Here is a 13,720-nt window from a genome sequence, read left to right on the forward strand (position 1 = left end):
GAAGGCTGAGGGAAGGATCACTTGAGGCCTGGAGTTTGAAATCAACCTGGGCAACATAGCAAGACTCTGTTCCTTCAAAAAAAATTTTTAAAAATTAGCTGAGCATGGAGGTGCGTGCCTATAATCCTAGCAATGATTATACCATTACACTCCAGCCTGGATGATAGAGTGACACCCTGTCTCAAAAGAAAAAAAAAATAGTTTAAAGGGCATAAAAATGTATTAATGCCAAAGAAATGGATTCTGTGATACCTTCTCCTGTCATACTCATTTTTATTCTTCAATCGTGTGTGGGGGCGAGTTTTCTACTGAAGAAAGCATGTAAATAAGCTTTGAATTTTTTATGTATACATCATTAAGTTTCTGGGTAAACATCTCAAGCAAATTTACCAAGTAGATACAAAACAGCATAAAAAGGGGTTACTCCTGTAGAAAAAAATGTATTTGCACAGCATAGTAATAAGCCTAGGCTTAATATTATTTACTAGCAATATTTCTGACCTTCCTCAAGAGAAGAGGATGTTAAAATATTTGGGGTTTTTGTCTTTAATTATAAAGTTAGTACATAGCACAAAACCTATACATCCTTTCTTCCTTGAAACATAATGACACTTCAGTCACATATTGGGATTGAGCTTCCCCTAGAAGCACCTGAATCACACTTTTCCCTCATCTCCTTTCCAGCGTTCCAATCCACATGCTGCCTATCCCAACCCTGGACCAAGCACATCACAGCCGCAGAGCAGCATGGGATACTCAGCTACCTCCCAGCAGCCTCCACAGTACTCACATCAGACACATCGGTACTGAGCTGCATCGGAATCTTGTCCATGCACTGTTGCGAATGCTGCAGGGCTGACTGTGCAGCTCTCCGCGGGAACCTGGTATGGGCCATGAGAATGTACTGTACAACCACATCTTCAAAATGTCCAGTAGCCAAGTTCCACCACTTTTCACAGATTGGGGTAGTGGCTTCCAAGTTGTACCTATTTTGGAGTTAGACTTGAAAAGAAAGTGCTAGCACAGTTTGTGTTGTGGATTTGCTACTTCCATAGTTTACTTGACATGGTTCAGACTGACCAATGCATTTTTTTCAGTGACAGTCTGTAGCAGTTGAAGCTGTGAATGTGCTAGGGGCAAGCATTTGTCTTTGTATGTGGTGAATTTTTTCAGTGTAACAACATGATCTGACCAATATGTACACACACAGACACAAAGTTTAACTGGTACTTGAAACATACAGTATATGTTAACGAAATAACCAAGACTCAAAATGAGATTATTTTGGTACACCTTTCTTTTTAGTGTCTTATCAGTGGGCTGATTCATTTTCTACATTAATCAGTGTTTTCTGACCAAGAATATTGCTTGGATTTTTTTGAAAGTACAGAAAGCCACATAGTTTTTCCAGAAAGGTTTCAAAACTCCCAAAGATTAACTTCCAACTTATAAGTTTGTTTTTATTTTCAATCTATGACTTGACTGGTATTAAAGCTGCTATTTGATAGTAATTAAATATGTTGTCATTGATATAAACCTGTTTGGTTCAGCAAACAAACTAAAATGATTGTCATAGACAGTGTTTTATTTTTCCTGTTGGTGTTGCTGATTTGTGAGCATGCTTTAAGATGAAAAAAGCATGAATGATAACTTCCTTAAAAAGGTGCGGCATCCAATTCAAATATTTTTGTCCTGATTTTAAAGCTGGTTGGTGTAGTGCTATTAAAATTTCGTTCAGTTAATTTTCCTTTTGAAAACTTGTTCGCACGTTGTTTAGGGTGCCCTTACTTCAGCAAAGGAGAAGGAGTAGGAGAGCCTTAGAATTTTTGAGGAAAAAAAAACCTATAACATACAATGTACTGTATCAAACTATTTTACATGAATGACACAAGTATTCTGAATAAAAAATAATTGAACATTGTTAAAAACAAGGTGTTATGTAATAAATTTATTTTTCATAAATCAAAACATGGAGTCAGCTGTATTTTTTATATCTACAAAGGGTTTTTGTTTTAATTTTAAAATATGCCTTAACAAGTAGCCTCTGAAGAAATCTCTTCACTTTTCATTAATAATATCTATGTGTCTGTCTCCATAATGGAGTACTGACTTGAGTCTTAGATATGGATCCTTTTTCCTGGTATACTCGGTACCATAATGTAAGATATGAAACACAGACACCTATCTAATTGGAAGATATTGGTGAGCCTTCAATCGCTGGAATAATTCCTAATTTATTCTGTGTTGTACTGAGAAGGATTTGACTGTTGTATCCCTAATAATTCATTTTCCTCCTCCAGAAAATACAGAAGATTAGGGAAAAAAACTAACTTTTTTTCTTAAAAACCCAACTCAATGATATAAAAACATTCTAAAACAAAATCACTGAGGAATCTCTGTCCTTATAGGCCTGACAGTACAGTAATGGTAATTTCTAGGAGCTGAATTCATGTTTCCATTTTAAGTCCTCCTGCCCCAGCGCATTCTCAGGATGTGTGGACCTGGTTATGAGTTCCCCTCCTGAGCCCTCAGGAGCTCCCTGCCTTCCATAGTTTGGTCTGGGTTTTTTTTCTTTCTTTCTTTCTTTCTTTTTTGAGACGGTCTCACTCTGTCACCAGGCTGGAGTGCAGTGGGCACAATATCCACTCACTGCATTCTCAGCCTCCCGGGTTCGAGAGATTCTCCTGCCTCAGCCTCCCAAGTAACTGGGATTACAGGTGCCCGCCAGCACACCCGGCTAATTTTTGTATTTTCAGTAGAGACAGGGTTTCACCATGTTGGCCAGACTGGTCTCGAACGCCTGACCTCAAGTGATCTGCCCACCTTGGCCTCCCAAAGTGCTAGGATTACAGGCATGAGCCACTGCACCGAGCTGATTTCTGTCAATTTTACCTCTTACTGTGCCTTCTTATTTCCCGTCCATTCTCATTGTTTTCTAATATTTCTCCCTACCGTTAAAGCTGAGGCTTTTCAAGCTTAGTGGATATGAGAATCCTCTGGAGTATTTTTCTGCCCTTCAGGGAGGGCTACTCTACTGACATGAGTTTCCTACGTGAATTTCCAAAAGCGAAACCCATTCTAGAGTGGACCGTTCCACTCTAACGGTACAAGAGCCTGAAGGCTCAATTCTCAGGTTTTTGTTTCTCTGTCTGTCCCCATTCCCTGAGTGATCCTGCCCCATCTCCTCTCCTGTCATTAAACATGGAGGTGACCATTGAGTGTACATCCAGCTAGCTTTCTCCCTGAGCGCCAGGTTCCTGCGTTTACTTCCATCTGTGATAAGTACCATCCACATCCACATGCCTGCCAGCATTTTCTGTTCCCTCCCCCGGCTTTATTTTTCTACGTAACACTTAGACCTGACTGATGACATCTGTTTGCCAATTTTCTGTTTCTTCCCAGTAGAATGGAAGCTCCCTGAGAGCATGGGTCCTGTTCCATCTCAGACCTGGCTTCTTGATTTACACTTATGCCCTGGGTGCTGCCATCCAGGCTCGTGACTTCAATAGGCTGATAATTCCCAGACTTCTAGTCCAGACCTCCCTGTCCTGTCTGACTCATTCCTACATATTATCTAGACTGAATCTGTCCATGTCCAGAAAGGTGACTCCAGCCTCCAGCCACCGCCTCCTACAGACTCAACCAGCTAGAGGAGGCGGAAGGAGCGCTTGAGCCCAGGGGGTTGGCACCCTCCCCCCTTCTGGCTGTCCAGGCCAGGCAGCAGCCCTGGCACCATCTCTCACACAGGACATCTGTTCCATATGCAAATCCTGCCAACTGTCCCTTGAAAACATATCCTGAGTCGCTCTGTCCTCACCACCTGCACTGTACCACCCTCTACCAAGGCACAGCCTGCTTTCCAAGACTGTTCCAGTAACCTCCGCCCTTCTCCTAGTCTTCACACAGCATCCTGAGTGAGCCTTGGGCATGGAGGTCACGTCACTCCCCTGCTGTACCCAGAAGTCCCTAGTGTCCTGGCCTCCCTTCCCTAGTTGGTCCCAGCCTCTGTCCCTCTCCTCCCGGTGGCTGCACTCCCACTCCACCACTCTCCTTGCTGACCCTCAAGCATGCCAAGCACATTTGGTCTTAAGGCCTTTATGCTTGCTGCTGTCTGCATCTGCCTCCAGTGCTCTCCCCAGCAAGCTTCTTGGTGACATTTTGGGGTCTGCTCAAGTCTTATCTTCAGAGAGGCTCTCCCTCTCTGCTTTAAAAATCACAGCCTGAGGCCGGGCATGGTGGTTCATGCCTGTAATCCCAGCAATTTGGGAGGCTGAGGCGGGTGGATCACTTGAGGTCAGGAGTTCAAGACCAGCCTGGCTGACATGGTGAAACCCTGTCTCTACTAAAAATATAAAAATTAGCCAGGCATGGTGGCACATGCCTGTAATCCCAGCTACTCGGGAGGCTGAGGCAGAAGAATTGCCTGAACCCAGGAGGTGGAGGTTGCAGTGAGCCAAGATTGTGCCACTGTACTCCAGCCTGGGCGACAGAGGGAGACTTCACCTCGAAAAATAAAAAAATCACAGCCCGCCTGCCTCCCCACCCCAGCATTCTCCCTCTCTTGTACCTGCTTGGTTTTCCAGCACAGCACTGAGCATCAGTGAGGTGTCTGTTTACTGGTTTTTCTCTCCCGCTAGAAAAGAAACTGCAGGATGGAATTATTTATTTGCAATAGTCCCAGCAACTAGAAGAAGAGTGCCTTACAGCAGCGCTCATCAGTATGTGCTGAATGAATGGATGACTTTCTATTGGATGTCAAATAGTATCTCGAACTGAACACATCCAAAAGAGAACTCTTTATTTATTTATTTTTAATGTTGGGTTTTTTGTTGTTGCTGTTTTTTGTTTTTTGTTGAGACAGGGTCTCACTCTGTTTCCCAGACTGGAGTGCAGGGGCACGATCTCGGCTCACTGCAACCTCCACCTCCCAGGCTCAAGCAGTTCTCCTGCCTCAGCCTCCTGAGTAGCTGGTATTACAGGTGCGCACCACCATGCCCTGCTAATTTTTGTATTTTTAGTAGAGACTGGGTTTCACCATTTTGGCCAGGCTGGTATCAAACTCCTGACCTCAAACGATCCACCTGCCTCTGCCTCCCAAAGTGCTGGGATTACAGGCGTAAGCCACCATACCTGGCCTAGAAAGTGTTTTTTCTCCACATCTAAGTTCAAGAACAGGAGCAATCGATGGTAGAATACTTTTTAAATATGGAAATTAGTTATGTTGACATTTTCCAAAATACTTGCAATCTGGTAATAGCCCCTACTTTATACTGACCTCCTCCACATTTATCAGTGCTACTGTTTGTATTTCTGCCTACATATATGTTCTTCTACCTTTTTTTGTCTTTCAGCTTTAAAAAAACTTCCCAATGGCCAGGCACCATGGCTCATGCCTGTAATCCCAGCACCTTGGGAAGCTGAGGTGGGAGGATCACTTGAGCCCAGGAGTTCAAGACCAGCCTGGGCAACAGAGTGAGACCCTGTCTCACACACACACACACACACACACACACACACATCTCCAAGCACAGAGGCCATTTTCAGTGTCCTTCCCTAAAAAGCAAAAAATCTTGAAAATCATGATGCCATCCATAATCCAGATTTATTGCTTAACAAATTCCTGATTCTCATTAGCCTTGGGAAACACAAAAATTACTCTGACTTAAATAATGAGCATTTCAATATTAGTTGGTCTTTGCAGCAGAAAAAGAGATATTTGAGGTCTACTTTGTTTCTCATACCCAGATACATCCCCCTTTTAAAATGACAACACATAGGCCTCCCTCTTTTTTAACTTGCTGTAAAGAACTAAATGCATGCAATGGGTTAGAATATATACTTTTTTTTGAAAGACTATGAATAAGATAATTACAGTTAACATTGTACAAAAATAGGACTCATTGATAAAAATTTAGGGCAATCAAAATACAAGACATGCTTATTATTGGTAGTAGTAGTAGTAGTATTTAGAGACAGGGTCTCACTCTGTCACCCAGGCTGGAGTGCAATGGTGCAATCGTAGTTTACTTTAACCTCGAACTTGTGGGTTCAAGTGATCCTCTTGCCTCAGGTTCCCGAGTAGCTAGGACTACAGGTGCATACCACCACGCCTAGCTGATTTTTTAAAAATTATTTTTTGTAGAGATGGGGGTCTCACTGTGTTGCCCAGGCTGGTCTCGAACTCCTGGCCTCAAGCAGTACACCTGCCACAGCCTTCCAAAGGGCTGGGATTACAAGCATGAGCCACCCCACCCAGCAAGACGTGCTAGTAATACCTTGGCAACGTGAAAGGATGAGTGAAAAACGCAATGGTCAAGCTTATAACCTCTAATTGACGAGAGATTTGTGTAACAAATACCTACTGAGGCTGAACAAAGTGATGGCCACATCATGCATCGAGGCATAATTTCCAAAAGATGTGTCATGCTCTGGCTTGGTCACTTATTGAATTCCATATGTGAATTAATGTATGCCATCATCAGTACAGAGAGGGCCTGTCTAATGGGTAGGCGTGCCATGAGAATCCAAATGGTACCTGGAAATCAAGTGGGGGTGAGAGAGCTCTGTGTATATTATTTGGGTCATTATATTCACCAGAGGTCGACGTTTCAGAGATCAAACACTATCCATGATTGATATAGGAGGTTTTCAGGACACTCTCTAGCCTTAGAAAGGACTGAAGTTATTCATTCTTTCATTCCATTTATTGCATACCTACAATATGCTAAACACTACCCTGGACGCTGTGGCTGCAACAGAGGACAGCGAGGGCTCGTTTCCTGTACGCATGCAGAGTGTACTTTAGTGATAGAAGATAAACAGTTAAGCAGTAGATAAGAATAATAATAATGTCACATTTTGATCAAAATCTTTGTAAAAAAGGAGGTGAGGTGAATGACAACGTCTTTGAGGGCCTGTTTTAAGTAGCATAATCAGAAGTTTCCGAAGAAGTGATATTAAGTTGGTGCAAAAGTAATTGCAGTTTTTGTCATTGAAAGTAATGGCAAAACCGCAATTACTTTTGCACCAACCTCATATTTGCGATGAGAAATATGAACAGAAATAGGAAATATATGAAATACATGAAATTTGCACATAGGAGCTTTGCACACGAGAGCAACCAATGTAAAGACCTGCGGCAGTGACGGGTGTAGGGTATTGGTGGAAACGGGAGCTCTGTGCCAGAAGAGAGTGGCGCCAAAGGTGTGGGTGAGGGAGGAGTTAGATAAATAGGCAGGAGAGTATCCTGCGTTGTGGGTCCATCGGCATGTGGGGGAGGTGGCCACTCACCAGCGGCAGGCACCAGGACCTGTGGACGCTCCAGGTGCTTGACTCCTGCCGTTGAATATGGCATGAAGCTTGAAGCCACAGCCTGCACACCTTCATCAGCTGTGGAACCAAATTCACCAGCTGGCCCAGCCACTTCCAAGCGGGAGAGATTTTCTAATCTCTGCTCCCTGGCCTCCACCCTTCCTCAGTATGATCTAGCTTCCTACCTGGCCTCCCTGCCTCCCTACACATGCCATTCTGTAGTCTGTCTTCCACACAAACTAATGAACCTTTATAAGAATGTTTTCATAAAAAAAAAAAAGCTAGTAAAAAGAAATTTCAGGAGATAAAATTTTTTTAAAAAATAAAAATGTCTTAAGAGACCTCCATCACACTTAGAATAAAGTCGGAATTTCTCAGCACTGCCTAAAACATTCCAGTTTGGCAGCTCTCCCCATTCGCGTTTCCCACCGCTCCCCTGCCCGATGACTGCACTCCAGTTACCGCCACATCCTGGCTCTTCCTCCAAAACATCAGGCGCATGCCTGTCTCCAGGCTTTTGCTTGCTGTGCCTTCTGCCTGGAATTCCCTCACCCCGGATTCTGTCTGGCTTGCTCAGTTCATTTAGCTCTGCTCAAATGGCACCTCCTCAGAGAGCCCTCCCTCCCCACCCTTCCCTTAGCCACAGTGTGTCTGCTTTTCCTACTTCACTTTTCCTCAGAGCAATGCGCGACCTAGCATTTTTATGCCTGTGTATTTTTTTTGTTTGGGTATTTGTTTACTATCTGTCTCTGGGAAGAGAACAGCATGATGGGAAAGTTTTCTTGGGGGAGGTGGGGATTGGTGTGAAGCATCAGAAAGAACACTGGGTTTGGAATCAGAATCCTAGGGCTCGGCCCTGTTACTGTAAGACCTTAGTCAAGTCATTCAACTTTTCCAAGTATCTGTCAGTAATAAGGATCATAATTGACTTTCACACTGAGTCACAGAAATGCTGAAAGGTACTTTGTAAAATAAACTATAAATCAGTATTCAAAGTTTCATAATTAACTTTTTTATCTCAGATAAACCCAAAGTAACTGTGCCAAGCATTTTACATATATTATTATTCACAAAAACTTTTTGAGTCAGTTATTATCTTCCCCATTTTTCAGATGAGGAAAATAAAGTTCAGAGAGGCTTTTCCCTGCTCAAATTCAGCTACTGGTAAATCCAGATTTGAACCCAGGTCCTCAGCTTCCAGGCCCCAGAGAAAGTAATAAGATGTGATGGTCATACTGGGTGAAGTGGCCACAGTTTCCAGATTGCAAAATGTATCCTAGACAGCAACAGTCAAGGATGAAATTAGTAAGCTTGGAGGCTGCCAGAGAGAGCTGTCTTATTTATGACATTTATGACAAGAGCTGTCTTACATATGACAAGTAAGGTGATTTCTTAAATGTGTTTTTCCATTTATACTACAAAGTTTATAAATTTGTGTTTTACTTGTTACTGACTATAGCTGTTAAAAGCACACTTCAACAGTTCTAATGGATTTTAAAATGGATGCTAATTCAGTAGGCCCCAAAATCAGCTTGACGAATACGCAGTAATTATTTTGCCAGTTGAGTTTCTTCATTGGCAGAAAATATGCTAAAATAGACAACTAGCAATTTTCTCTGATTTAGTATTAATCAAAGGTTTTCACTGTGCCAAGTTCTACTGGATTCCTCTCGTGCACCCCTCCAAGTGCCCGTTTTCCTTCAGCTACTGCTACAGTGACTAGTCCTACACAGGCTTCCACCAGGTTTGTGCAGGTGCTTTGCTTTGGGCCCACATCAAGTATGTGTCCCTTCCTGCCATAGAGCTTCTCTGATGATTCAGTGTGGAATGTCCATAGGAATCAACTTTGAACCCAGGAATGCACAATCAGGATATGACAGGGAGCTATAAAGCCCATATGGTTACCCTTGACCAATGGATTAAAGGAGTCAGTGGGCAGATGCTTCCTCCTTTGATTCCCAGAGCAGAACTGTTTAGAGATGCATTTCATAAGGCTTTTCAGAAGGTCCCGGCAGAATGGAGCACCCATTGTTCATTGGGCTGGCCAACTGAATAAAGCATCCTTGTACTGGTTTCCTTTCTTCCTTGTTCTCTTCCTTATCTCATACTACCACTGGCTAAGATCACATTTGCAAGTAAACCACCTGCATACAATCCTTTATTTCATGTTCTGCTTAGAGGGTGGAATCCAGGCTAAGAAAATTTGTATTGAAGTGAGTCCTCAAAAATAGCAATAAAGAACTTGTTGCTGGTGGGAAGTGAGATCACAATTACCAGAGTTTTCCCTGTGTTCATTTGGGATGAGGTACAGGTGGAAGGGGAAAGATGATACAGATGCTGGAAGCTTGAGCAGTATGAAAACAATGATATTTAAAAGACTATGGAGTTGGCTGGCTTTTGTTAACTTCTTCAAACGACTTGAAAAAAAATATGACAAGCCTAGGTAAGCCAATTATCAACCTGAGGCATGCTTGAAAGTCAGAGGGCCAGAATGGATGGTAGACCAATGCTAACAGTGTAAACCGAACCAAGTAATAGCTCCAATTACAGCTGCTGTGCCAGATGTGTTATCTTTACTAAAACAGATCAACACAGCCCCTAGCACTTTGTATGTGGCTTTTGATGTGGCAAATGCATTATTCCCTTCTATAAGGAAAATCAAAAACATGTTTACATAGGAAGGACAATAGTACAGCCTCTCTTTTACCCCAAGGCTATATTAACTCTCCTGCTCTTTGTTATAGTCTGCAGGGTAGTGCTGCCGGAGAGATGGCAGAATTGGAAGCTATCAGGAATCTATCTGTCCACCTGGACAACAATTGTACTGGCAGAAACAGTCTCAAGTAACCATTTTGGAACTCAGTTTATTTGAATACTTGAAACTTCCAGGGACCAGCTTAGCTGGTAAATTTCAGTTGATATCAGCTATCAGTGTGGTGGCAGGCAGCTGGGGAATGGCAGCCCATATCTCTGGCACATCTTGCTGGAGTCATGACAGGCAATAATGACCTTGTCCTTCAAATAGTGGGGTTCCGTGTTCTCACGGGATTGCTGTTTGATCACTGATTAGTGAGTAAAGAGTTTGGATGTCATTGTATGAATTCCTCCCAGCTGAAGCAGCTTCCAGGAGATTTAAAGGAACTATACCTGTTTGTTTGTCTGTCTGTCTGTCTTTGGACATTCAAAAACAAGCATGTATATGGGGAAATTTAGAATGCCACTTTGCATGCCTAGGGAAAGACACAGGCTCAGAAAAGACATGAGAAGACATTAAACTTTCACCTCAAGCTGATCCCTGGCACAAAGACACCATACAACAATCAAAAGACAGCAAACCCTGGGTAAGAGGGAGAATCTGTTTTCCAGAGTTTCCACGTCATAAGATTCGAACATCCAGTTTTCAGAATGAACAAACAAAAAGGCATACAAAGAAATAGAAAACTATGGCCCATTCAAGGGAACAAAATAAGTTGACACAAAATGTACATGAAGGTCAGACATTAGACTTACTAGACAAAGACTTTAAAACAACTGTCTTTTAGCTGGGCGTGGTGGTGCACACCTGTAGTCCCAGCTACTTGGGAGGCTGAGGTAGGAGAATCACTTGAACCCAGGAGACGGAGGTTGCAGTGAGCTGAGATCACGACATTGCACTTCAGCCTGGCACAGAGAGAGATTCTGTCTCAAAAACAAAAACAAAAACAAAACAAAACAAAACAAAATGTCTTAAGGATTCAAAGAACTCAAGGAAGACATAGACAAAGATATGCAGAAATGATATATGAACAAAATAAGAGTATCAATAGGGAGAAATTTTAAAAGAGAACCAAAAAGAAATCTTGAAGCTGAAAAGTATGATAATTGAAATAAAATATGCACTAGAAAGTTTCAAAAACAGATTTGAGCAAGCAGAAGAATCAGTGAACTTAAAAGTTACATTTTTATAAACTTAATTAGATTGTTACAACTCTAAGATGTTAAATGTAATTCCCATGATGACCACAAAGAAAATAGCTATAGAGTATACACAAAAGGAAATTAGAAGGGAATAAAAGTTTCACTGCAAGAAATCATTTTTTTACTAAACACCTAAGAAGGCAGTATTACAGGAAATGAGGTAGCTAAAAGTCATAAGGTATGTAGAAAACAAATAGCAAAATGTCAGAAGGAAGTCCTCCTTATATTACTTTAAACACAAATGGATTAAATTCTCCAATCAAAAAACAAGGATTGGCAGACTGGATTTTTAAAATATAATCCAACTATATGTTGTCTATGACACTAACTTTAGACTCAGTGACACAAATAGGTTAAAAGTAAAAGGATGGAAAAGGACAGTAATGCAAATAGCCATCAAAAGAGAGCTGGAGTAGCTATACTAATATCTGATAAAATAGACTTTACATTTTAAAAAATTATAAGAGAAAAATATATACATTACATATTAATAAACATTGATACCGCAAGATACATCACAGTTATAAACATTTACACATCTAATAACAGACCTTCAAAACATCCTCTGTGCTCCATCGATTCATGCCTCCTTACCCTAAGGGTGGCTCAAAATAAAACTATAAATGTAATACATCAGATTAATATAACAAAAGGGAAAAACCACATGATCAAGTCAATTGATGCAGAAAAGGCATTTGACAAAATCCTATACCCTTCCATAATTAAAAAAAAAACTCGCAGAAAACTAGTATTATAGGGAAAATTCCTCAACATGATAAAATACCTAAACATGATAAAAACACATCCAATATTGTACTCAAGGGTGAAAGACTGAAAGCTTTCCCTTAAAATCAGAACAAGACAAGGGTGCCTGCTTTCACCACTTCTACTCAACATTGTGCTAGAAGTTCTAGTCAGAGTTAATAGATAAGAAAAAGAAATTTTAAAAATTGAAAAGGAAGAGAGGAAACTACCTCTAATCACAAATGACATGATATTGTATATAGAAAATTCTAAAAAATCCGCAAGAAATCTATTAGGGCTAATAAACAAATGCAGCAAAGTCTCGTGCCCTCACAAAGTCAACACACAAAAATCAGTTGTATTTCTGTACACCAGCAGTGAAAAATCCAAAAAAAAGTTAGGAAAGCAAGTTGAATCTCATCAGCATCTAAAAGAATTAAATGGGGCCAGGTGCGGTGGCTCATGCCTATAATCCCAACACTTTGGGAGGCTGAGGCAGGCGGATCACCTGAGGCCAGGAGTTTGAGACTAGCCTGGCCAACATGGTGAAACCCCGTCTCTACTAAAAATACAAAAGTTAGCTGGGTATGGTGGTGCGTGCCTGTAGTCCCAGCTACTTGGGTGGCTGAGGCATAAGAATTGCTTGAACTCAGGAGGTGGGGGTTACAATGCGTAGAGATCATGCCACTGCACTCCAGCCTGGGTGACACAGTGAGATTTTGTCTCAAAAAAAAAAAAAAAAAAAAAAAGAATTAAATACTTAGGAATAAATCTAACCAAGGAATTGAAAGGCTTATACACAGAAAACTACAAAACATTGTTGAAAGAAATTATAAAACATACTGAAAATAAATATTGAAAATAAATACTAAAAATAAATAAACAGAACCCCAGTGAGTTGTGGGATAATATGAAGGGGTCTAAAGGATTAATATTCATTTTTCTTTTGTCCAAAGAACTTCCTTTAACATTTCTCTTTTTTAAGTCTTTTTCAAAATAGGGTCTGACTCCATCACCCAGGCTGGAGCACAGTGGCAGGATCATGGCTCACTGCATCCTCAGTCTCCTGGGCTCAAGCAGTTCTCCCACAACACTCTCCCCAACAGCTGGGACTACAGGTGCTACCACACGTGGCTAACTTTTTTAATTTTATAGAGACATGTTCAGGCTGGTCTTGAACTCCTGGCCTCAAGCAATCCTTCCTCCTTGACCATTATCTTTATTATTATTATTATTATTGTTGTTGTTGTTGTTGTTGTTGTTGTTTTGGAGATGGAGTTTCACTCTTATCACCCACGCTGGAGTGCAGTGGCATGATTTCTTTTTTCTTTTTTTTTTTTTTGAGACGGAGTCTCGCTCTGTCGCCCAGGCCAGGTTCACGCCATTCTCCTGCCTCAGCCTCCCAAGTAGCTGGGACTACAGGTGCCTGCCACCACGCCCAGCTAATTTTTTTGTATTTTTAGTAGAGATGGTGTTTCACCGTGTTAGCCAGGATGGTCTCCATCTCCTGACCTCGTGATCCGCCCGCCTCGGCCTCCCAAAGTGCTGGGATTACAGGTATGAGCCACTGCTCCTGGCCACAATTTCTACTCATTGCAACCTTCGCCTCCTGAGTTCAAGCAATTCTTGTGCCTCAGCCTCCTGAGTAGCTGGGATTACAGGTGTGCGCCACCACGCCTGGCTAATTTTTGTATTTTTAGTAGAGACA

The 13,720-nt window shown here is 41.7% G+C and overlaps 1 protein-coding gene and 1 long non-coding RNA gene across 9 annotated transcripts in view; one reads left to right on the top strand and one right to left on the bottom strand.

The window, feature by feature from the left end:
* Positions 1–1,968, top strand: part of CDK8 (cyclin dependent kinase 8) — a 151,246-nt gene extending 149,278 nt beyond the window's left edge. For all 8 annotated transcript variants that reach the window (XM_009426760.4, XM_063792003.1, XM_509595.8 and 5 more), the window contains one exon: positions 685–1,968. In XM_009426760.4, coding sequence (XP_009425035.1) covers positions 685–810 — 126 coding nt within the window. In that variant the 3' untranslated portion in view covers positions 811–1,968. The remainder of the gene's footprint in view (positions 1–684) is intronic.
* Positions 1–13,720, bottom strand: part of LOC107967860 (uncharacterized) — an 80,175-nt gene that overhangs the window by 25,331 nt on the left and 41,124 nt on the right. The window contains exon 3 of the long non-coding RNA XR_001708608.3: positions 6,363–6,535. This is a non-coding gene — a long non-coding RNA (uncharacterized LOC107967860). The remainder of the gene's footprint in view (positions 1–6,362; positions 6,536–13,720) is intronic.

The sequence above is a fragment of the Pan troglodytes genome, chromosome 14 (assembly GCF_028858775.2).
Source record: "Pan troglodytes isolate AG18354 chromosome 14, NHGRI_mPanTro3-v2.0_pri, whole genome shotgun sequence".
NCBI classification, from domain to species: Eukaryota; Metazoa; Chordata; class Mammalia; order Primates; family Hominidae; genus Pan; species Pan troglodytes.